General features: G+C 42.7%; 2 protein-coding genes across 4 annotated transcripts in view; both read left to right on the top strand.

The window, feature by feature from the left end:
• The window catches only part of LOC120051937 (BTB/POZ domain-containing adapter for CUL3-mediated RhoA degradation protein 1-like), a 45,857-nt gene extending 37,445 nt beyond the window's left edge, over positions 1 to 8,412 (top strand). Inside the window, exon 7 of the mRNA XM_038998819.1 lies at positions 6,881 to 8,412. Coding sequence (XP_038854747.1) covers positions 6,881 to 7,117 — 237 coding nt within the window. The 3' untranslated portion in view covers positions 7,118 to 8,412. The remainder of the gene's footprint in view (positions 1 to 6,880) is intronic.
• A 2,171-nt stretch (positions 8,413 to 10,583) lies between these two features.
• Positions 10,584 to 24,945, top strand: LOC120052749 (exportin-6-like). Of its 3 annotated transcripts, none has more exons than XR_005477404.1 (3): positions 10,584 to 10,845; positions 23,389 to 23,836; positions 24,136 to 24,945. XR_005477404.1 is itself a non-coding variant. In XM_038999842.1 (3 exons), the coding sequence occupies exons 1-2, from the start codon at positions 10,759 to 10,761 to the stop codon at positions 23,620 to 23,622; spliced, it is 321 nt and encodes a 106-aa protein (XP_038855770.1). In that variant the 5' UTR covers positions 10,584 to 10,758; the 3' UTR covers positions 23,623 to 23,663; positions 24,136 to 24,945. The 3 variants fall into 3 exon arrangements, 2 of the variants coding, with proteins under 2 accessions (XP_038855770.1, XP_038855769.1); XM_038999842.1 differs by having other exon boundaries at positions 23,389 to 23,663; XM_038999841.1 differs by having other exon boundaries at positions 23,389 to 24,945.
• The last annotated feature ends 728 nt before the right edge of the window (positions 24,946 to 25,673 follow it).

Genomic DNA, 25,673 nt, shown 5'->3' with positions numbered 1-25,673 from the left:
CAAGCACAGTACTAACACAAATGACTGATAATTGGCTGAGAGAAATTGATGATAAAATGATTGTGGGGGCTGTCTTGTTAGACTTCAGTGCAGCTTTTGACATTATCTATCATAGTCTGCTGCTGGAAAAACATATGTGTTATGACTTTACACCCCCTGCTATAATGTGGATGAAGAGTTACTTGTTTAACAGAACACAGAGGGTGTTCTTTAATGGAAGCCTCTCAAACATAATCCAGGTAGAAGCAGGAATTCCCCAGGGTAGCTGTTTAGGCCCCTTGCTTTACTAACAACATGCCACTGGCTTTGAGCAAGGCCAGTGTGTTTATGTATGCGGATGACTCAACACTATACACGTCAGCTACTACAGTGACTGAAATGACTGCAACATTTAACAAAGAGCTGCAGTTTCGGAATGAGCAGCAAGGAATAAGTTAGTCCTAAATATTTCCAAAACTAAAAGCATTGTATTTGGGCAAATACTAAACCCTAAACCTCAACTACATCTTGTAATGAATAATGTGGAAATCGAGCAAGTTGAGGTGACTAAACTGCTTGGAATTACCCTGGATTGTAAACTGTCATGGTCAAAAAATATGGATACCACAGTAGCTAAGATGGGGAGAAGTCTATCCATAATAAGGCGCTGCTCTGCATTCTTAACACTATCAACAAGGCAGGTCCTACAGGCCCTAGTTTTGTTGCACATGGACTACTGTTAAGTAGTGTGGTCAGGCGCCACAAAGAGGGACTTGGGAAAATTGCAGTTGGCTCAGACGGGGCAGCATGGCTGGCCCTTAAAAGTACACTGAGAGCTAACATTAATGACATGCATGCCAATCCCTCATTTTTCAAAGTGGAAGAGACATTGACATCATTACTTGTTTTCGTAAGAGGGGTTGACAAGCTGAAGGTACCGAGCTGTCTGTTTTTAAAATACTAGCACACAGCTCGGACACCCATGCATACTCCACAAGACATGCCACCAGAGGTCTCTTCACAGTCCCCAAGTCCAGAACAGACTATGGGAGGCGCACAGTACTACATAGATCCATGACTACATGGAACTCTATTCCACATCAGGTAACTGATACAAGCAGTAGAATCAGATTTAAAAAGCAAGTGAAAATTCACCTTATGGAACAGCGGGGACTGTGAAGTGACACATGCATACACACACATGATAACATATGCACTATACACACACGTACACATTTGATTTTGTGTTGTAGATATGTTGTAGTGGAGTATTGGCCTGGGGGCACACACTTAATGTGTTATGAATTCTGTAATGAATGTATTGTAATGTTTTTAACATTTTATAAATGCCTTAATTCTGCCGGACCCCAGGCAGCAGCTAATGGGGATCCATAATAAATACAACACTCCTTACCGAGTTCCAAACTGCCTCTGGAAGCAACGTCAGCAGAAGAACTGTTTGTCGGGAGCTTCATGAAATGGGTTTCCATGGCCAAGCAGTTGCACATAAGCTTAAGATCACCATGCGCAATGCCAACCGTCGGCTGGATTGGTGTAAAGCTCACCGCCATTGGACTCTGGAGTAGTGGAAACGCGTTCTCTGGAGTGAGTGCATGAATCACGCGTCACCATTTGGCAGTCTGACAGACAAATCTGGGTTTGGCGGATGCCAGGAGAATGCATAGTGCCAACTGTAAAGTTGGGTGAAGGAGGAATAATGGTCTGGGGCTGTTTTTCATGGTTCAGGATAGTCCACTTAGTTCCAGTGAAGGAAAATCTTAACGCAACAGCATATAATGACATTCTAGACGATTCTGTGCTTCCAACTTTGTGGCAACAGTTTGGTGAAGCCCCTTTCCTGTTTCAGCATCACAATTCCCCTGTGCACAAAGCGAGGTCCATACAGAAATGGTTTGTCGATCGGTTTGGAAGAACTTGACTGGCCTGCACAGAGCTCTGACCTCAACCCCATCAAACACCTATGGGATGATTTGGAACGCCGACTGCAGGCAAGACCTAATCGCCCAACATCAGTGCCCAACCTCGCTAATGCTCTTGTGGCTGAATGGAAGCAAGTTCCTGCAGCAATGTTCCAACATCTAGTGGAAAGCCTTCCCAGAAGAGTACAGGCTGTTCTAGCAGCAAAGGGGGGACCAACTCCATATTAATGCTAATAATTTTGGAATGAATTACGAGCAGGTGTCCACATACTAGTGTATATCGTGAATCGGCCATAAGTTTGAGAAATGTTAATGCCATATCGCCCAGCCCAAATACCCATAACATGATGTAGCCAGCACTATGCTTGAAAATATGGAGAGTGGTACTCTGTAATGTGTTGTATTGGACTTGCCCCGAACGTAACACTTTGTATTCAGGACACAAAGTAAAGTGCTTTACCAAATTATTTTGCAGTATAACTTTTGTGCCTTGTTGCAAACAGGATGCTTTTGGAATATTTTTATTCTGTACAAGCTTCCTCCTTTTCACTCTGTCAAATAGGTTAGTATTGTGGAGTAACTCCAATGTTGTTGATCCATCCTCTGTTTTCTCCTATCACAGCTAGTAAACTCAAACTGTTTTAAAGCATCTTTGGCCTCATGGTGAAATCCCTGAGCGGTTTCCTTCCTCTCCGGCAACTGATTTAGGAAGGACGCCTGTATCTTTGTAGTGACTAGGTGTATTGAAACAACATCCAAAGTGTAATTACCTTCACCAAGCTCAAAGGGATATTCAATGTCTGCTTTTTTTATTTTTTATTTTTTATCTACCTTCTTTGAAAGGCATTGGAAAACCTCCCTGGTCTTTGTGGTTGAATCTGTTTGAAAGTCACTGCTCGACCGAGGGACCTTACAGCTACTATTCCTGGGGTCCAGCAAAATTAAGGCAGTTGATGCAATTTTAAAACATTACAATACATTCACAGATTTCACAACACACTGTGTGCCCTCGGGGCCCTACTCCACCACTACCACATATCTACAGTACTAAATCCATGTGTATGTATAGTGCGTATGTTATCGTGTGTGTGTGTGCATGTGTCTGTGCCAATGGTTGTGTTGCTTCACAGTCCCCGCTGTTCTGTAAGGTGTTTTTTTTTTTATGTAATTTTGCTGCTTGCGTCAGTTACTTGATGTGGAATAGAGTTCCATGTAGTCATGGCTCTGTAGTACTGTGTGCCTCTCATAGTCTGTTCTGGATTTGGGGACTGTGAAGAGATGTCTTGTGGTGTATGCATGGGTGTCCGAGCTGTGTGCCAGTAGTTTAGACAGACAGCTCGGTGCATTCAACATGTCAATACCTCTCATAAATAAAAGTAGTGATGAAGTCAATCTCTCCTCCACTTTCAGCCAGGAGAGATTGACATGCATATTATTAATATTATCTGTGTACATCCAAGGGCCAGCCGTGCTGCCCTGTTCTGAGCCAATTGCAATTTGAGGTTTGTCTGAGGTTTGTAGTTTTTCAACTCTTTGCCTATCCAAGATAGAGTGTAAATTTGGTCCGATTGCACTTCCTAAGGCTTCCACTAGATGTCAAGTCTTTAGAACCTTGTTTGAGGCTCCTACTGTGAAGTGGGGGAGAATGAGAGCTGATTGAGTGAGAGGTCTGCCAGAGTGCCATGAGCTCATTCAGGCGCGCTCCCGTGAGAGGTAGCCGCGTTCCATTGCATTTCTAAAGACAAAAGAAATCTCCGGTTGAAACATTGAAGATTTATGTTAAAAACATCCTAAAGATTGATTCTACTTATCGTTTGACATATTTCTACGAACTGTAATGGAATTTTTTGACTTTTCATCTGGCTTCATTTGGATTTGTGAACTAAAGGCGCAAACAAAAAGGAGGTATTTGGACATAAATGATGGACTTTATCGAACAAAACAAACATTGTGGAACTGGGATTCCTGGGAGTGCATTCTGATGAAGATCATCAAAAGTAAGTGAATATTTATAATGCTATTTCTGACTTCTGTTGACTCCACAACCTGGTGGATATCTGTATGGCTTGTTTTGTGTCTGAGCTCCGTACTCAGATTATTGCATGGTGTGCTTTTTCGGTAAAGCTTTTTTGAAATCTGACACAGCGGTTGCATCAAGGAGAAGTTTATCTAAAGTTCCATGCATAACACTTGTATTTTCATCAACATTTATGATGAGTATTTCTGTAAATTGTATGGCTCTCTGCAAAATCACCGGATGTTTTGGAAGCAAAACATTACTGAACGTAACGCACCAATGTAAACTGAGATTTTTGGATATAAATATGAACTTTATCGAACAAAACATACATGTATTGGGTAACATGAAGTCCTATGAGTGTCATCTGATGAAGATCATCAAAGGTTAGTGATTAATTTTATCTCTTGCTGCTTTTTGTGACTCCTCTCTTTGGCTGGAAAAATGGCTGTGTTTTTCTGTGACTTGGCTCTGACCTAAGATAATCGTTTGTGCTTTCGTCGTAAAGCCTTTTTGAAATTGGACACTGGTGGGATTAACAACAAGTTTATCTTTAAAATGGTGTAAAATATTTGTATGTTTGAGGAATTTTAATTATGAGATTTCTGTTGTTTGAATTTGGCGCCCTGCACTTTCACTGGCTGTTGTCATATCGATCCCGTTAACGGAATTTAAGCCATAAGAAGTTTAAGTACTTTGTGCCCCTGGCTATCCGTCAATACATGTTTTTTTTAAATACAATTGTGCCGTCTGGTTTAATAAGGAATTTGAAATTATTTATACTTTTACTCAAGTATGACAATTTAGTACTTTTCCACCACTGGATGTGGATGGATTTCTTTCACATGACCCATCAGTTTAGACAAGTGTATCTGGGTAAGCGTCATCTAATATAAAATATTTTTATCTGGACACTTTCTGTTCACTTGGAATTTTTTCTTATTGTAGGCTACTACCACCTTTAGTCTTTAGCACATGACCTCATGTGAATCCTAAAGAGATGGGGCTGGCTTAAGAGGGTGTGAACAATGCTGAATGGGTGTAGACAAAGGAGAGCACTAGTAGATTCCAAAACATTCAAAGGCTCTTTTCTCAAAAGTGAGTTTACAAGTGTATCAACTTTCAAAGTAGAATTAATTTACCATTGTTCCTCAAAAATGCCATGTATGATATACCATTTTGTAGCTCTGAGTCTCTACTTTTATCCGATGTCAAACAGAAATTCAAGTTTTGACACATAAGGCCGAATCCAGGTGGGGAGTCACATTTTGTTACGTTACAGCCTTATTCCAAAATGGATATACACACAATACCCCATAATGACAAAGCGAAAACATGTATTAAAAACAGATGCCTCTTTTACATAAGTATTAAGACCCTTGACTATGAGATTTGAAATTGAGCTCAGGTGCATCCTGTTTCCATTGATCATCCTTGAGATGTTTCTAAAACTTGATTGTAGTCTACCTGTGGTAAATTCAATTGATTGGATATGATTTGGAAAGGCACACACCTGTCTATATAAGGTCCTATAGTTTACAGTGCATGTCAGAGCAAAAACCAAGTCATCAATCAATCAATCAATCAATTTTATTTTATATAGCCCTTCGTACATCAGCTAATATCTCGAAGTGCTGTACAGAAACCCAGCCTAAAACCCTCATGAGGTCGCAGGAATTGTCCGTAGAGTTCCGAGACAGCATTGTGTCAAGGCAGAGATCTGGGGAAGGGTACCATACAATTTCTGCAGCATTGAAGGTCCCCAAGAACACAAGTGGCATCCATCATTCTTAAATGGAAGTAGTTTGGAACCACCAAGACTCTTCCTAGAGCTGGCCGCCCAGCCAAACTGAGCAATCGGGGGAGACGGGCCTTGATCAGGGAGGTGACCAAGAACCCGACGGTCATTCTGACAGAGCTCTAGAGTTCCTCTGTGGAGATGGGAGAACCTTCCAAAAGGACAATGATCTCTGCCGCACTCCACCAAGCAGGCCTTTATGGTAGAGTGGCCAGACTGAAGCCACTCCTCAGTAAAAGGCACATGACAGCCTGCTTGGAGTTTGCCAAAAGGCACCTAAATACTCTCAGACCATGAGAAACAAGATTCTCTGGTCTTATGAAACCAAGATTTAACTCTTTGGCCTGAATGCCAAAAACCAACATTTAACTCTTTGGCCTGAATGCCAAACGTCACGTCGAGAGGAAACCTGGCACCATTCCTACGGTAAAGCATGTTGGTGGCAGCATCATCCTGTGGGGATGTTTTTCAGCGGCAGGGACTGGGAGACTAGTCAGGATCGAGGGAAAGATGAACGAAGCAAAGTATAGAGAGATCCTTGATGAAAACCTGCTCCAGAGCGCTCAGGACCTCAGACTGGGGCAAAGGTTCACCTTCCAACAGGACAATGACCCTAAGCACGGAGCCAAGACAATGCAGGAGTGGCTTCGGGACAAGTCTCTTAATGTCCTTGAGTGGCCCAGCCAGAGCCCGGACTTGAACCCGATCGAACATCTCTGGAGAGACCTGAAAATAGCTGTGCAGCAACGCTCCCCATCCAACCTGATAGAGCTTGAGAGGATCTACAGAGAAGAATGGGAGAAACTCCCCAAATACAGGTGTGCCAAACTTGTAGCGTCATACCCAAGAAGACTTGATGCTGTAATCGCTGCCAAAGGTGCTTCAAGAATGTACTGAGTAAAGGGTCTGAATACTTATGTAAATGTATTTTTTATAAATTAGCAAAAATGTCAACCTGTTTTTGCTTTGTCATTATGGGGTATTGTGTGTAGATTGAGGTTTAACAATTTAATCAATTTTAGAACAAGGCTGTAATGTAACAAAATGTTTGAACACTTTTCCAAAGGCACTTAAATACAGAATTCTACAATGGTATGCTACCCCTTCTTTCCCTCCCTGTGTCCTGCTCTTCCTACTCACTGTCAGGTGGAGTTTCCTGAAGCCCGCATCTTTGAGGAGACGCTCAACATCCTCATCTATGAGAATGGGCGTGGTTCTGGCCCGGGAGGCGTGGCCCTTTTGGAGTCATCTTCGCTGGTGGCCAGCCAATCAGAGGAGGAGGGGGCCAGTGCAGGGGACCGAAGGGTGAGGAGGATTCACGTGAGGAGGCACATCATGCATGATGAGAGAGGACATGGCCAACAGACTGTGTATAAGGACTGAGAAAAAATAATGAACTGTGGGGTTAAGGAGAGGATGAAGAGAGGGAGTTAGCAGCAGGGTAAAGATACATGTTTGGCAGCGGGGTGTTTGCCTGGAGGTTAGGGTGGATGTTTAGTAGGGGTGGGGTAGGATAGGTTCTTATATAAGGAAGGAGGTGTGGGACTTTGAGATTATACTACCTATATTACCAAAGACTGAGATTATAATTTTTTGTGCCCAATCGGGAAAACAACCCTTAACCCAAAGGTCGGACTATTACACTAATTAACATGCACACTTGGGGGAGAAGGGTAGAGAGAATTGGACCACCGCATAGGTCTGCAAATACCTAAGGGCTAGTTGGGGCTATCTCCTGACCCGGTTTGGATGGTGGTAGTGTGACTGGAAAATGGAGGGGTTCGCTGGTTCAAATAAGGTACTTTAACTCTGCACTAAAAGGGAACAGGGAGTGTGGAATGGCGTGTTGGTAGTAGATTAGAGGAAGTGTGACTGCTGAGCATCTGCTGGATGTTTATTCCTTTTGAATTGATTACTGTTGTATGTTTGTCTCAATTTTTAATTTATTTTAGAATGTTAATTTTTCCTTTTAACTTTAAATAAATTATTTATTTATTCTGTATAGATGTTGGTGGGGATTGTGAGTGTTGAGGTGCTGATCTGATTTGTTTTGACCAGTTCATGCACAGATCACTTTCTGGACCGACACTTGATGCCATGCTCATCCAATATGTTAAGGCAATGTTACGTTTAACAGCCATGTGAGTTCATGTTGACACATTCACTTGCGAAACAATTATTATATATTTTTTTGTCCATGATGCTACCGTGCCTAATTGAAACAGGATTTCATGTTGGGTCTGGTGGTGAAATCAGGCTTTATTTGGCTCTCTAAAAAGCATGTTTATTAAGTCCATGATCAAAAAAAAGGGGGGAGAAAAACATTTTTTACATGTGAAATGTAGGAAGTGATCTGAACCTGGGAAGCGTTTTTATGTCACAATGGTTATTATTGGACACTTGTTAACCCATAGAAGCATGTCATCTGGCATGTAAATCTCACATCCTAATCCTATAAAAAAATGCTTGGGGCAGTCCTAGAATAAAACGCATTTGCAAAGAATGTTTTTTAATTCAGGACTAGGGGCTTAATCTGGGTCTAGAAAACCGTCTCATAATGTCTGCCAAGATGCGCAAACCATATTTTTTTTCATCAAATGTACTTTGATATTGTAACTGTCTGGGGGGTTTAGATATTTTATGGACCATCAACATTCTCAATAAAAGTCTAAATCCTGCATCTTGGTGTTGTGTGTAGGATTGAGTGGAAAATCCCACTCTTCCTGTCCTCTTAATCTTTTCAAATGGACCAATGAATTTGTTTTCACCTTTCCAATTTCTTTTCCATTAAAGCAGGTAGGCTACCAGCCGCCCCAAGTGAAACGTCGCCATTGTCATTCACCTGCATTAATGGAAAAGAAATTGGAAAGTGTTGGGCTAGTAACCAAAAGGTTGCTGGATCGAATCTGCGAGCTGACAAGGTAAAAATCTGTCATTCTGCCTGTTTCCACTGTTCCCCAGTAGGTCGTCATTAACTGACTTGCCTAGTTTAAATAAAAAATAATAATACTATTGAGATGCCCCTTATACTAGAAAACAAAGTCATATTTGGCTAGCGTTTTGGTATTTAAGGTTAGCAGTGTGTACATTTTAGGTCAATGCTTGACTTGGACTGAAATTGTTGCAGGTCCTCATTTTGGGTGACGGTACTGTTTAGGTGAAGGGGCTCCACAATACTGTAACGACCCTGTGTTTATAAGCGCGGAAATCGACTCTGCCGCTCGAGCATGCTTTTGCGGCCCAGTCGATAGCGCGCCGGACCTCGGGCTAGGAGGTCGAGGGTTCGAGACCTGCTCCCTGCCTGTTTCATTACATTGGTGTCGGAAGTGATCGGACCTCGCATCCACGACAGTGCGTGTGCTTGGCCGGTGAGCGCGTTCCTGTAAGACGTAAAGTCGCAAGCTAGCGCGAGGACGCGCTCTTTGAAAGGAGGGAGTAGTGTAACGACCCTGGGTTTATAAGCGCGGAAATCGACTCTGCCGCTTGAGCATGCTTTTGCGGCACAGTCGATAGCGCGCCGGACCTCGGGCTAGGAGGTCGAGGGTTCGAGACCTGCTCCCTGCTGTTTCATTACATTGGTGTCGGAAGTGATCGGACCTCGCATCCACGACAGTGCGTGTGCTTGGCCGGTGAGCGCGTTCCTGTAAGACGTAAAGTCGCAAGCTAGCGCGAGGACGCGCTCTTTGAAAGGAGGGAGTAGTGTAACGACCCTGTGTTTATAAGCGCGGAAATCGACTCTGCCGCTCGAGCATGCTTTTGCGGCCCAGTCGATAGCGCGCCGGACCTCGGGCTAGGAGGTCGAGGGTTCGAGACCTGCTCCCTGCCTGTTTCATTACATTGGTGTCGGAAGTGATCGGACCTCGCATCCACGACAGTGCGTGTGCTTGGCCGGTGAGCGCGTTCCTGTAAGACGTAAAGTCGCAAGCTAGCGCGAGGACGCGCTCTTTGAAAGGAGGGAGTAGTGTAACGACCCTGGGTTTATAAGCGCGGAAATCGACTCTGCCGCTTGAGCATGCTTTTGCGGCACAGTCGATAGCGCGCCGGACCTCGGGCTAGGAGGTCGAGGGTTCGAGACCTGCTCCCTGCCTGTTTCATTACAATACTTTTGCTAATATTCTATAGTAGGAACAGAAGCTAAAGCAGTAGAAATGTTGTGGTGCTGCTCCTATGAGCTCCTGCCTAAATCATGCACTGTATACATTTAAAATAAAATGTAGAGGTGGGGTTTAGCGATACTTGTGGCGATGTTAACTAATGATGAACCTAACATAGCAGGCGTAAAAGAAAGACTTCAACCTCCGTGCATTCAAGACACCTGAGAACTCGAGAAAAATCTTTGTTCATTTCAAGGGGCTTTATTGGCATGGGAAACATATGTTAACATTGTTTATTTCACTTGCATTAAATCAAAAATTAACAGAAAACATTACACTCATAAGTTCCAAAAGAAGAAAAACATTACAAGTCATTATGTATATATGCAGTCATCCAACTCGGAATTCTAGAGCGCCACCCTGAAAAATCACTGATGTCATGATTTGCCCTTGTTTTTTGCGAGTTCCCAGTCGTCTTAAAACCCACATGACACAAACATAGCAAGTAACACGTAGCTAGTTGCGTCATTACACAATGTCATGCCAAATCTCAGTCCCTGCAGAATTCCACGATTGCATAATTCAATGCAAAATCAACCAATCAGCGCATATTACGCGAGAGCTCGCAATTGACCAATCCCCGCACTTTTAGCGCATAAAAGGGTCCAATCAAAAGCGGGTTCGTAATTTTGACCAATTACTGCACTGTTACCTTGGAAAATTGCCCAATCCAACCACACGTCAACAGTTTTTCCCCCTGGCTGTCAGCGTATTGACGTGCGAAGATGGGTGATTGTTGACGGCTGACAGTCAGTTCAATGAACAGAACTCAATCTCATTAAAGGCCGTGCGAAACAATTTCCAAATGTTTTTGGAAACAAGAGAAAGTCGACAATCAACAGTCACTGCGAATCAGCAAAGCATTTGAGAATGTCAGAACAGTTCCCACAGCAGCGGCAGATCACCATGACTGAAGTGGTAGCAGGGAAGCCTGTTGCAAGCGTTGAAAGAATCAAGGTGAGTGGCGTTCTACTCAAACTGACTCCGCTAACCTTGGCTTTAGTAGGGTGGCCTTCTAATTCTGAACTTAGGTTTTGGGAAACTGGGCCCTGGGCGTTAGAAAGGAGACATGGCATACTCATCGTCGACATACTGGGGCACATACAAGCCAACAACCACGCACAAGCGGTTATGGCATGTCAAAACGTTGCCAGAAGTTACAGGAATGTACATGCATGATTTGACTTTGTCTAAAGAAACTGCAAAAGGGAGTTCACCTCAGGTCAGGACAATCACGAAGTTGTCCAGAAACGAACCTCCGAATCTGAGTTTCTTCCGCTAACACCATTTGTTAGCTAGATAATGTTGCTGCTTGCTTTCCCCCCTCCATCAGATTTCTTTCCCTCCAGGATTTCACAACATTTTTGTGATTTCTTTTTTTCACGTTAATTTCATAAAGTAATAAGTCATGTGTTCAGTTTTAGGATGATTTTAAAGCAGAATACATAATACAAAAACAATTAAACATCTAAAGTGCTCCATTTGTTTATTTTCCTGAACAGTTGTCATAATCCACACACCTCTCCATCAGGCTTGGGGGCTTGCTATCAATACGAGATGCACCTCCCACTCTCTCTCAAAAAACAAATAGATTCAAAGCTGATCAATCGCTTTCAATTTGAGGATCGATATTTCTTTCGCATAAATTTTCTTAAATACTTTCTCTGAAAGGGTCGTAAGGGAGATAAATAACAACACGTAGAAAGTGTTATGTACTTTTAAAACAGTATTACAAAAAAAATCCAGAAAGATTGTGCTTTCGTGATCGTATGAAGTTTTAGTATAAAACGGCAAAGCGGACAAATTGCACTCTGTCTATTGAGAGCGCTGCTCAAAGCACTGACTGGGGAGAGCAGAGTGCCGGCCACCCTACTAAAAGGAGCATTGTTAAATCTCGAGCTGTCCCTAAACCATCTAAAGTTGTGCTTAAAACGCTCATTAATTACCGACTGCCTCAATCACAATACCCATAAACTCTTCGTTTAGTGATGCAGTTGACGAATGAGTCGTTATTTATGAACGACTCTTTTTACAGACTGAAAAGTCATGATTAGTTTTTCTTAATCGCTCGTTCTTAAAAGGCGATGCATGGTCATTCAGACGTATGTATTGGCCGTGCAGCACTTACAGCGATACGGCCTCTGCAGAAGTCAGAGCTTTCATACTTTGTGGAGCAGAGCTCTTGTGAAGGAAGCTGTCCTTCCATGGATGTTATATGGTGGTTGGCAACCAACTTTAAGGTGCATTACCGCCACCAACTGGACTGGAGTGAAGGTCTAAATCCTACCCTGTAATCTTGTCTCTCTGGAAACGAAATACAGAATTAAATACTACATCCCCTGAAGATGTCCCCAGCAGTTCACTTAATCCTGGCTCTTCAACCCCGTTACTCCTCAAATCTAACAATCGCTCCCTTTCTCTCACATATTTCTGGCACTGAAATAGGACAGGTTCCACTGTCTCCATCTTCTCCTGACAATGATCACACCTCCCAGTCGGATGTTTCCCCACCACTTTCAATGTCTTGTGTGTCCCAGTCTTAGCCTTGTGACTACACTTTCCTCCCTTCTCTCTCGGTCTGAGGACCTCCCTGCCCCCACCCTTTCCTGGATCTTATACAGGTGTCTTCCCTTTCTCTCCCTGTTCCACAACTCTTGCCAATTATTTTTAACCACTGTTCTTATTCATCCCTTGGCTTCTGCTTTACTGATTGACAATTTGATCTCAACATTAGGATGTTTAGGAACCTGCTTGGCAATAACTTCCACTTCCTCATTCCCCTCTACTCCCACATGAGCTGGTACCCAGAGGAACATCACAAATACCCCCATCTTTCACCCTATACAAACACTGCAAAACCCCATACAATACATCCTGTCTGCTCTGAGACACACAACAATTTAAGCTCATCCGTGCTGCACAGGAGTCAGAGCAGATGACTACCCTGTCTGGCCTCATATCCACCCCTCTGCAGCCAATAGTATGGCCAGCAACACCATTGTGTAAACAGATAAATGATCCGTTGCTCTTTTCGTCACTGCCACCTTAAACTCAGGAACACTAAAAGCTGCTCCTGTCCTCCTTGTTTTAGGTTCATTAGATCCATCTGTGAATATATTCAAGAAAGCATAGTATTGTGTCCTTAAATGTTCACTTACAACTGAATCTACTCCTTCCTCAACATCTCTTACCCTCTCAAGCAACCCTACATCCATCACTGGTTGAGGGAGACACCAAGGTGGGATAGCAGGAAGAACCACAGAGGGGCTAAACTCCCTCCCAAACAACCCCATCTCTCTCACTATGCAATTGCCTATCCACGCAAAGCTTTTATTCAGAGCACCTTTTTTGTAGGATGTGTAAACTTATGTCCTTGTAAATTTACTCAATATGTCATGGCTAGCTGTTGTCTTCTTAACTTTAACGTTATCTCTCCCAACTCTACCTGCATCGCTGCCACCGGGGAGGTCCTGAGTGCTCCACAACATATTCTTAGGGCTTGGACCTGGATTACATCTAGCTTTTTTAAAGATATCTGAGCTGCTGATCCATATGCATGCTTCCATAATCCAATGATGAATTTAACAGCACTATATATATCATTTTCAACGCCATTCTATCTCCCCCCCCCCCCCCCACTCAATTCCTGACAAGCAATGCATCACATTTAATATTTTCTTTCCTTTGACAACTACTCTGTTAATATGCTCTTCCCATGTCATTCAAGCGTCAAACCAGACCCCAGGAACCTAAACCCTTCCACCCACTCCAGATTCCTTCTATACAACTTCAAGAATATTTCCTCCCCAACCTTCTAACACAAAAAAAGTCTGTGATTCTCAACTGAACTTGAAGCCCCACCTGAAGGACCACTGCTCTACTTCACGAATCGCTTCTTAAACTCTTCTGGCTGCATTGGCAATATTTCTCCCTCTCTTCTACTTTCCCCATTGCAGTGTCTCTGAGATGAGCCATCATGATGTAACACATCTCATCCTTCCCAGGTGTTGTTACCCCAGCTTTAGCTAATGCTTTCTTCATCTCAACCAACGTAAAAGGGTCATTCAATGTATCCCCCATCTCTCTCGTATCCAGGACTTCCGGATGTTCTCCTCTGACCCTCTCTCTCCCACGCTGCCCCTCTTCTGTCAGATTATTTGAGCTGTGCACCTTCACAAATGCCTGGGCTAACATCTCTGCCTTCTCCATATCGCTCACTACAACAATCTCCCCACTTTTCAGCACAGGGAGATCCCAACCTCTTCTGAACCCACTCATCCTCTTAATCATCCCCCATACCTCTCCCACAGGAGTGGTGCTGCCTATGTTTCCACAAAACCGGTGCCAATACTCCCTCTTAGCTGTCCTAATGATCCTACTTACTACTGCTTGTGCTTATTTATACTGCATCAGGTGCTGGTAATTATGGAACCTTCAACATTCTGAAAGCACTGTTCCTACTTTTCACTGCTTCTCTACACTTCACTTCACCAGGGGACTGCGTTACTCTTTCTCCCCCTCCTGCTCCTCTTATTCCCTAATTGACTGTTTCTATATCTGAATTAAGATCTACCTGAGACAGCTCCTGTTCACTCAACTCCTGAATCTGACCCCACTTTGCTTTGCCAAATATACATTTCCTACTTATTTTTCCTCCCTCAATCCTACAGTACTCATGATAGGATAGTGATCACTACCCCTGTAGAAACCTCCCAACTACATCTGCCTGTCATTGATCTTGAAATCAAACTAAGATTTCCAGTTACTGGGTCAATCCTGGTTCCCCGACTGTCATTAAGACTCACAAGTCCTTTCTTATCCACTAGTTCCTCCAACACTTATCTGTTTACATCAGTCCGTAACCCTCCCCAGAGCGTACGATGAGCATTAAAATCCCCACACCACATTACCCATCTCCTATCTTAACCTTCTACATTCCCAAGGGCCGGCAACTCCAGTCTCTTACACAGGTTGTAAAAGTTCACCATTACTGTATATCCTACTCCAAATCACACCTCTACCACTACATACTCCTGTTCCTCTCCCACACACCTATATGGGATCCCCCGCTTTACAAAGGTAGCACACTCTCCTCCTTCCCTTGCCACCCTATCTCTACGGACTACAACTTAACCTTGTAATACAAAAGCTAGAGAAGGTTTTAGTCATGTCTCCTGGAGACATATCACATCAGGTTTGGCTGGTAACTCCTCAATAAACTGTTTGCCCATTAGCCATCAAACTTCTGGCATTCCATTGTAGGATTAACACCATAATGCAAATTAACCAATACATGATTCCTGGCTGGACTGATTCTCAATCTTATTGAGGTCATCCTGTACATATTCCCATGTCAGTCCTGTAATCCCAAGCTCCACTATGATCTTTATCTTCTTAGATTGTCATTTGTCTGTGCAATTGATTACTGTTGTCACAGATGTAACAACCTTCCTCATGTCTCCTACCATTCTTGTTCTCCCCCATTCTACTACCTTCATCACACCCAACCTGCATCTCAATCTGCCCTGGAATACTGGCTCTTCTAGGTGCCTCGCTTGTTTCTGCGTGAACTACCTTCACTGCTTCTGCATACGAGATATGAGAGAATACAGTAGACGGCACACGTCAAACGTGTGATTTTTGACCCTATGTCATGGGTCACGACCCTATGTCATGGGTCTCGTTTCTCACGCTTTAGAGTGAGTGTTAATTTATGCATATAGTGCATCTGTTCCTTTGAAGCTGTCATGATGATTGATGTGTAGGGACCTCGTAGAACTGGGGGATGTGTTTGAACATTTCAAAGAGTATGGCCCCCACCCTGTTGTAGTGTGTCTTAGGGCTGTTGTCTATGAAACAGGAATTGGGGGGGCAGGCGCATTATAAATATACCCCAGAACACCACAAGCGACCACGATAAACCACTAAAGAAATGAAACATGAATTTTGTGATCAGTGACACACCCGTGATGACCGTAACAACGGAAGCAGGACCTCGGTTGAAACATAAAGGTCAGAGTATAAAGCATCCATATACGATGCGCCAAAAAAGTGCTTTATAAATATGCATAGAACCCAAATACCGCCCGCAACTGCGCTGAAAGATCAAGTGATGATGTCTAATGGACAGCTAATGGACAGCAATGGGGTTATCTTTTTGATTACCCGGCCTGTAGAGTGAAACTCTATACCGTAACCGAAGGAGAAGAATATACAGACCAGACTTTAGGAGTGGACTACAGGCTTGAAGACTGGCAGGTGTTTCGCAAGGTAGTGTGTCCAGAACTGAGAATTATCACAAAGGGGTATAGCTTCTTCACGGGCTACGAGACCCATTGAGAAGGTGCCCATGACTCCTCAGGAAGAATATTTCATAGGGTGAAAATACAAAGAAGGACTTCCATGTGGGTGCGTGGAGTTCCATATCAGCAACAAGGAAATCTACAATGGCAACAACATGGATGGTGGCCTGACTGGGGATTTTAGGTTGCGTATACGTATTCCTTTTAAAAGTTGGGATCTAATGGAATTGAAAATGTTAGAGTTAGTGGATGATCTTTTTGTACAGAGCCAACAATGGCAGAGCTTTGTTCGGCTAAGGAAGTGCATGATATATGCGGATCCTAAGGATTATGATTCAAAGGAACCTCAAGAAAAATCATCCTCAGAAGGGTCAGGCCCCGAAGAAAACTAAGTACGCATCTGCTACATTAACCACGCCCCGATAGCAAAGGACTGGTTCAACAATAAAAGGAGTGCCCTTAAAGCCTCCGGTTCTTCATTTCGGCATATACCATGTATATTCATATACCATACCAGGACTCCGATACGTCATGGGTACCAGACCCTAAGGACTCTATGCCTCACAGCCCTCCATTCTTCTCCCCCCAGGCAAGCCCCCCGACACCCCCTACATGTACACTGCCTGAGGATGTGTTTGATGGGGTGGTCAGTACTATTTTTGTGGACACCATCAAGGCCTCTGTAGCCGCACTTTTAGACGTGGTGATTGGAGAGTATATAAGAGAAAAATGCATCGGTTGTGAGATCAATCACCCCAGCCAACGACGACATCCGTGTTTATACGACCCACCACGGTACTACTTCTTCAACCATTTTGAGGAGCTGGTAAAAAGACTGAGGTTCAGCCGGTTTATACCTTCCATGGTCAGAGCCCTGGAATCTATGGGTCTTGTGCCATCTATTCCCAGAGTTTACTGGGTAACCGAGGCTTTCCTACATGAACTGAAGGAGGCGATCTACATCCACGAGAAATTCAAAGATATCCGGTACACACTGGTGGACGACAACAAATACAAGGAAGCTTTGGTGGCTGATGTGGTGACTTTCTGGCTCAATAAACCCCAAGAGAGCGACTAACAATACGTATTTTTTATTTAGATGTAAAGCAATGGGTAACTATATGCATACGATGTTAGAGAATAAATAAATCAAATATTTTGAGAGAACTTACAAATGTTATGCAGCAAATTATTGAAAATAAATTGAACAATGTATCGTTCTACACAACCCACAATACATGGGCTAATGCAGAGCGTGTGCTAAAAATGGAGCAAATCATGTGCGACATACGGGCGAGAGTCTACAATGGACACAACTGGTATCCTGTCTTGTGGCTGATTCTGAAGAACTAGAAAAAACATCTAAGATTTTACTTTATTTGTTTGAAACACCCGGTTTAATTGTAACATGTATCATATTTGTTGATTTATATACTTATTTAACGGATGTGTGTGTTTTTAAAAATTCAGCGACACAAGCCTGTAAATGTAAACCAAATAAACAAGGTGTTGCATGCATGGGTCGTTGAGAAAACGGGGACTAGTATCCTGCTATGTATCCTGAATTGTCTGTATATGTAATACTTAATGTTTGCAAAAATAAAAATTCAAAATGAAAATGAAATGTTCTCGTTATTTGAAAGGGGCTCATTAACGTTATTGTACATCAGAGAGGCAAGGAGGACAGCGGGGCAGATGTTGAAAAACATTTATTATACCCCCTCTAACCCAGGGTCTTAGCCTGGCTATAGCCAAAGAAACAGGTAGCAGGTTAGGCGCTGCTCAAGTGAATGAATGGCTAGCAGAACAGGATGCTTACACTGCATAAACCTGTGCGAAAACATCCCTTGTCCCAGTTTCAGGCAGATCTATGTGACATGCAGGCCCTTGCAGATAAAAATGATGGAAATCGCTACATGCTAACGGTTATAGATATTTTCTCTAAAATAGAATTTGTAAGGGTCTTAAATAAGTGGGGCACAGGTGACCCGGGCCTTTGACGCTGTCTTGAAGGAAGGAGGAGCCCCCAAGAAAGTGCAGACTGATGGCGTAAAATAATTGTTTAATAATACTTTTCAGAAACTCATGAAGAAGCACAATATCGTATATTTTGCTACAAGTTCGGATTTGAACACTTCAGTTGTTGAACGCTTTCACAGAACTTTGAAGGAGAGGATTTGGAAATACTTTAAAGCTCACAACACACATAGATATGTCGATATAGTTCAAGATTTAGTAAAGGGTTACAACTACAGCTACCATAAGAGTATATGGATGAAGCCCTCCGAGGTCTCTTCTGAAAACTCTTCAAGTCTTTAAAAATTGATTTTAAATTCATAGTGGGGGACTTGGTACGTATATCCAAGTTGAGGGGTGTTTTCAACCAAAAAATTAGCAAGGTTACAGCGACGAGTTGTTCAGTTACCAAATGTCTACCACGTATACCCCCTGTCTACAAGTTAACTTCTTTGTGATGGGGGTGGTATTTTGACGTCCAGATGAAAAGCGTGCCCAAAGCCAAATACCTGCTACTCAGGCCCAGAAGCTAGGATATGCATATCATTTTAAGATTTGGATAGAAAACACTCAAGTTTCTAAAACTGTTAAAATAATGCCTGTGAGTATAACAGAACTGAAATGGCAGGCGAAACCCGAGGACAAACCATCCCCCCCCCAAAAAATCATCCTACCACTGATTTCTATGGCTGGCACTTTTATAATAGGGCGAAATCGTGCCCGATTGCAGTTCCTAGGGATTCCACTAGATGTCAACAGTCTTTAGAAAGAGGTTCACGCTGGTTTTTGGAAAAATTTGCCAGAAATTGTAGTTTTTCTAGGTGGCTCCCATTTTGGCTGTAGTGTTTCCAAGCGCGTGAATGAGAGCGCGTTTGGTGTTTTTTTGCTAAATTTATTGTCAATCAGTGTTGCTTCCTAAGTGGACAGTTTGATTTCACAGAAGTGTGATTGACTTGGAGTTACATTGTGTTGTTTAAGTGTTCCCTTTATTTTTTTGAGCAGTGTGTATATATATATGAATAACCAAAGTTTGAATTTTACAACCAATTTTCCAAAGCCTATAAAGTTATCAGAGGCCCGGGAAGTAGTTCTCAGCGAGATTACATACCCCCATAGTTGATATAATATCAAGGATAAGGACCGTGATTGTTATTGCAAAAGGATATCGGAACCCCCGAAACTTATAATGCTTAAAAAAGGGTTCTATAGAACTGTCGACAGAATCATCTCAGAGTTGAACAAACTCCTAACCCTGAACAATATGGAAATACTCTTGAACTACAACCCTATTCATAAACGTGTACGAATCTCAGGGGCTGCTGATGGGGGTATAAAGACCAGCGGTAATTTAGTCGACATGTTGGGGATGAGTTCCAATAAATGGACGTATGTGAGAGAGAAATTATTCCCATTCCCTGCGGATATACATGCAGGGTTTTACAACATATTTGTGTATACCGACATCATATCCTATCAAAGGGTAGGAGACAGTTATGTGCCCCTCCTGAGAACAGTTCATATAGAGGGAAAGGATGGTGATGTAGTCACTGTTAACCATGACAAGCCACACTATGTACCTGTAAGCAAGAAATATATTGAAAACATTCTGGTTGAGCTTAAAACGGATCAGAACGAAAATATCGAATTTACTTATGGTAAAACGATTGTAAAACTCCACTTTAGACCCACCAAAACCTCTCTACATATTTCATATTTTATTAGGTATTAAATATATTTTATAAACATAATAGAAATAAATTGAAATAGTTATGGAACACAACCACCATCTCGACCCTAACCGCTATGTCTCATACTATGTTGATCAAGTGGGTAATGGATTGCCCAGCTATCATGGATCCCCGACCATGTACGGTTCGGGGATAGGAGGCATATTTCGTAACCTCTTTAGAATGGTTTTACCATTTATGAAGAGAGGCCTCAGCATAGCCAAACCACATTTAAAACCAGCGGCTAAAAAATATTGTAAGTGAGGTTGTATCCAATGCTATGACCAGAAGGGCGTCATCAGATGCCGAGCATCAAGAAGGCTCAGGGCTTATGCTGTTGTCTCGAAGACCAAAAAAGAGACCTCCGGGTATAAGGCGCAGGCCAGCCCCTAAAAAGCGGAGGTTAACCGTTAAAAGAAACTCAAAACTCACTTAAGTCAAAGACAAGGTAAAGTGAGGAGGTCTGGACCAAAAACAGCAAAAATAATACTCAGAAGTATTTTCTAAAAGAACAAGCAACATGGCTCTTTTACACCGCATGTCCTCTGAAGCTATAAAATCAGAGCTCGATCTTTTCACGGCCCCCTTAACCCAATTTTCAATAGGTAGGTCCTGTTATTTGGAGATAGCTCCACTCTCTGCCATTACCGACAACGGTCCTATAGAATTTTTCATACCAGGCCACAGTGACAACTACCTGGACCTCAACAACACCTTATTGCATTTACGTCTCAAAGTTACCAAAAGAGATGGTACTAATATTGCAAACGATGCCAAAGTGAGTCTCATTAATTACCCCTTGGCGACCATCTTCTCCCAAGTGGATGTGACTTTGGGTGAATGCTAAACACTATTGAAGAGATTCTTATGGCTTTCAAATCATCGCGCCCGCACACCTCCTCTTCCAACGTGTAGCCGGGCAGGGATGTACCACTCAGGGCGTGTTCGATCTGACATAGCGCTAGCCATATCTTAAGCCATTCTCTCATACGCAGTGCAGGAGAACCCCCCCCCCCCTGGATTTTGTTTGATAAAAGGGGGCTGTGGCCGCTGTCTGTGAAAATCTTCACAATTGAATCCTCCGGTTGGAATATGTAAGCCATATGTCCATCAGTCATGTCCAAAACTCCTTTAAAACATTCAGGGGCCTCACACAAAATGTCCTCAACGCTTTTGTCATTGGGTTCTTGACACGCGGCACAAAGTACACCTACAATTGGCCCAGGAGACATGTTTAATTTTCTGTTTAATGTTCTGGATTTATTTTTAATTTCTTTAGTGGTTTATCGCGGGCGCTTGTGGTGTTCTGGGGCTTATTTATAATGGGTCCGCCCCCCCAATACCCCCGGACATTCCTGTTTCATAGACAACAGCCCTAAGGCCACTACACCGGGGGGGCATACTCTTTGAAATGTTCAAACACATCCCCCATTTCAACGAGGTCCCTACACATCAATCATCATGACAGCTTCAAAGGAACAGATGCACTATATGCATAAATTAACACTCACTCTAAAGCGTGAGAAATGAACAACAGGACTCCCATATATGGGTATATACACGTGACCCATGACATAGGGTCAAAAATCACACATTTGATGTGTGCCGTCTACTGTATTCTCTCTGAGATGTTACGCTCACTCCTCACCTGCTGCACTTCCACCTGTCTTTTCATCACTGAACAACCCCCATACGCTACACTATGGGTGCCCCCACAGTTACAGCACTTTAATACCTCTTGAAGCTAGGGGGCAGTATTTTGATGTTTGGATAAATAATGTTCCCAAAGTAAACTGCCTATTTCTCAGGCCCAGATGCTAGAATATGCATATATGTCAAAATATTGTCTGTGAGTATAACAGAACTGATATTGCAGGCGAAAACCTGAGGAAAATCCAACCCGGAAGTGCTGTTTTTCTGAAACTACTCTGTTCTATTGCCTGCTTATCCTCCATTCAAAGGGATATCAACCAGATTCCTTTTTCTATGGCTTCCACAAGGTGTGAACAGTCTTTAGACATAGTTTCAAGCTTTTATTCTGAAAAATTAGCGAGAATGATCACATTGCGTCAGTGGACAGCCAGCCTTTCTCTCTTGTATTGAAAAGTTTACCGTCCGGTTGAAATATTATCGATTATTTATGTTAAAAACAACCTGAGGATTGATTATAAAAAACGTTTGACATGTTTCTACGAACTTTACGGATACTATTTGGAATTTTTGTCTGCCCGTCATGACCTGCATGAGCCTGTGGATTACTCAATAAAACGCGCCAACCAAATGGAGGTTTTTGGATATAAAATAATCTTTATTGAACAAAACAAACATTTATTGTGTAACTGGGAGTCTCGTGAGTGCAAACATACGAAGTTCATCAAAGGTAAGCGATTAATTTTATTGCTTTTCTGACTTTCGTGACCAAGCTACTTTGCTGCTAGCTGTTTGTAATGTTTTGTCTACTGATCAATGTCCTCACACAAACGCTTGGTTTGCTTTCGCTGTAAAGCTTTTTTTCTAAATCTGACACGCCAGGTGGATTAACAACCAGCTAAACTGTGTTTTGGAATATTGCACTTGTAATTTCATGAAAATTAAATATTTTTAGTAATTTAATTTGAATTTGGCGCTCTGCAATTCAGCAGATGTTGACAAATGATCCCGCTAAAGGAATCGGTGCGCCAAGAGGTTAACTGGACCCCATCTCCACATTCCCCATATGCATGTTCTCCCCCACACTTTGCACATCTCCTTTTGCCTTTACCCACCACCGCCACATGCCCAAATCTTTGACATTTATATCAACGCAATGGTTTCGGAATATATGCTCACACATAATAACTCATATACCCAGTCCTAACTTTTCCTGGCAATACCATATCCTCAAAGTTTAGTAGCACTGACAAGCTATCCACTTTCTTCCCATCTCGTGTCATCTGGAGGCACTTTGCCTCAATAAGAGAGCCTCCCTTCCAAGTGGTTCTTTATTTATTTATTGCTCTAGAAATGTCTTTATTTCTATGTTAACCATTTCTGGAACTACCCAAGCCTAAGATCACCATGCGCAAAGCCAAGCTTCGGATGGAGTGGTGTATAGCTCACCGCCATTGTACTCTGGAGCAGTGGAAACTTGTTCTTTGGAGTGATGAATCACACTTCACAATCTGACAGTCCGGACAAATCTGGGTTTGGCGGATGCTAGGAGAACGCTACCTGCCCCAATGCATAGTGCCAACTGTAAAGTTTGGTGCAGGAGGTCCCTTAGTTCCAATGAAGGGAAATCTAACGCTAATACCTTTTTTGCATTGTTGGTTAGAGCCTGTAAGTAAGCATTTCACTGTAAGGTCTACACCTGTTGTATTCGGCGCACGTGACAAATAAACTTTGATTTGATTTGAAATTGAATGATTCTAACATTGGTGTTTGGCCACGCTGTTCTTTCTGTCTATCTATTCCAGAGGGTGTTCCGGACCTCCATGCTGTTTCATTTCATCAACGTGCTCCTACAGGTGCTCCTCCACAAAAGTCACAACCTGCTCCAAGAGGAGATCGCCCTGGCAGTGTACAACATGGCCTCCGTGGACTTTGATGCCTTCTACTCCTCCTTCATGACCGAGTTCCTCAATGGCTGCCAGAGCGTGGACGCCAACCAGCGGGCGGTGCTCTGCCGCAACTTTAAACTGGAGACTTAATGAGACTTAATGGGAATGGGTTTATAGAGTGGGAGTCTGGGGTAGGGTTTGGTATACTGTATTTCATAGTAAAAGAGGTGGTGGTGGGGTATTAGCCCAATATTATATGGTTATGTGCTCTTGGAATTATCAGAGACTCTGGACTGAGAAATACGAGTGGAAAACTGTGGTAGCATCGTTGTATCTCTTTCCAGTGGAAAACTGGATGCTTACAGTATGACAGGATATAATTGTTTAATTACTATACAATCTGTTGTGCATGTGACTTTACATATGTACAACAAAATGTCTAAACTTCCCATGGCCCATATTTGGGAATGGGGGAGGGCTTATAAACAAACTCCCATATGCAACATGCAATTTACATTGGCTCTTTTCCAATATATACACTAGCACACACTGGTGGGATGGTTCCAATGGATGTTACGGTACATTGAATGTTTGCATGACTTCAAATGTTTGATTTCTTTGTAACCAGTGTCTCTCTCTCTCTCTCTCTCTCTCTCTCTCTAGGACTTGCCCTCCTTCACTCAGAGTGTGCACAGACTGGTAAACGACCTGCGTTATTACAGATTGTGTAATAGCAGCCTCCCTACGGGCACTGTCAAGCTATAGCACATCACCCATGGGCACGCTCCACACAGCTCAGATTTTCAACATTGGGGTCTGTCCAAACCAGTGCTGGCCGCTCCCCTCCTATCTACCCCCTCTATTGAGCCTCCCAGGGGGATAGGAACTCCACATGGGCTGGCCTGTCTTTTGGGTTGGGAGGGGTTTGGGTTGAAGATTCTCTGAGAAAAGTACGGACTGGCGGTTGTGCTCTAGGACCTTCATTTCTGCTGTAGAGGGTTTTTATTATTTCATTTTTTAGCAACAGTGCCCTTGACTTGTCTGTTGCCATTGATGATGACAAGGCCAAATTGATATGCGGCAAGATGGGCAGACCTGGTCTTGTCTAGACCCAATTTAAATCCAGATTGAAGCGGTCTGAGCCAGGGCCAGGCTGGGATTCAGCACTTTCCAACTCGATTTTGAGTTTTTAAAACAAACGTGTACGTTTTTATTGATCTTGCCTTCAGTTTTTAATTTCCAAAGGAGACAGACTTTCAACTTGTCTTTCATATCATTCCATTCTGAAACAGAATAAACTATGCTTAATTAATAAAGTTTTTTTTTACTTAGTTTTTTTGTGCTATGACATTGTGACACTATGATGAATCTTGCAATGTCAATGTTTTTGCATTTCTTTCAAATGTAAAGTAGACTTCAAAAGAAAGCAATGTACAATGATTATAAGGTTGAAATAAAAAACCTGCATTCACAGGGGGTTCTCCAGAACTGACTATGAAACTGACAATACCACCCTGGTTTCCGGTTTCTCCATTAAAAATGCTTTTTAGTCCAGGACTAGGCCTAATCTGTGTCTGGGATACCGGCCCCATGTGTGCTCCAATAATTCAGGATTAGTTCATCTGACTAAGCAACGACAAAGAAGTTGGCTAAGAGCACATAGACAGACTAAAACTCTAAAATATATTTTATTAGGCTATGGATATTTTCACTGTTTAACCTAGTGCAGTTAAGGTCATAATGGTCTATTTCAGTGTTTTAAAAAATATGCCTTGTGGGATTAGACTATAAAAGAGATGCATTTATTGTCTGATGTTCACAGCTTAACGTAGAAGAAAATGCACTGCGATAGGGTGAGATAGGTAGATAGATAGGCCAGACATAACATCAAATAGAACCCGAGTGAGTGGCGCTGTGGTCTAAGGCACTGCATACTAGCTGTACCACTAGAGTTCCTGGTTCGAGTTTAGGCTCTGTCGCAGCCGGCCGTGATCGGGAGAATCATGGGGCGGCGCACAATTAGCCCAGCGTCATCCGTGTTTGGCCGGACGCATCGGTTAATCTGACTATTTTCATAATTGATTTGATTTATGTAAATAAGTTATTAAAAAAAGAAGAGACCTGTAGGATGTCAGATATAGAGTTAAAATGTACTAATTTTTTTGTTTGCATCCCAATATTACACTTTAAATACATCACAG

This window comes from Salvelinus namaycush, chromosome 8 (genome assembly GCF_016432855.1).
Source record: "Salvelinus namaycush isolate Seneca chromosome 8, SaNama_1.0, whole genome shotgun sequence".
NCBI lineage: Eukaryota > Metazoa > Chordata > Actinopteri > Salmoniformes > Salmonidae > Salvelinus > Salvelinus namaycush.
This window is presented reverse-complemented; position numbering and strand designations above follow the sequence as displayed.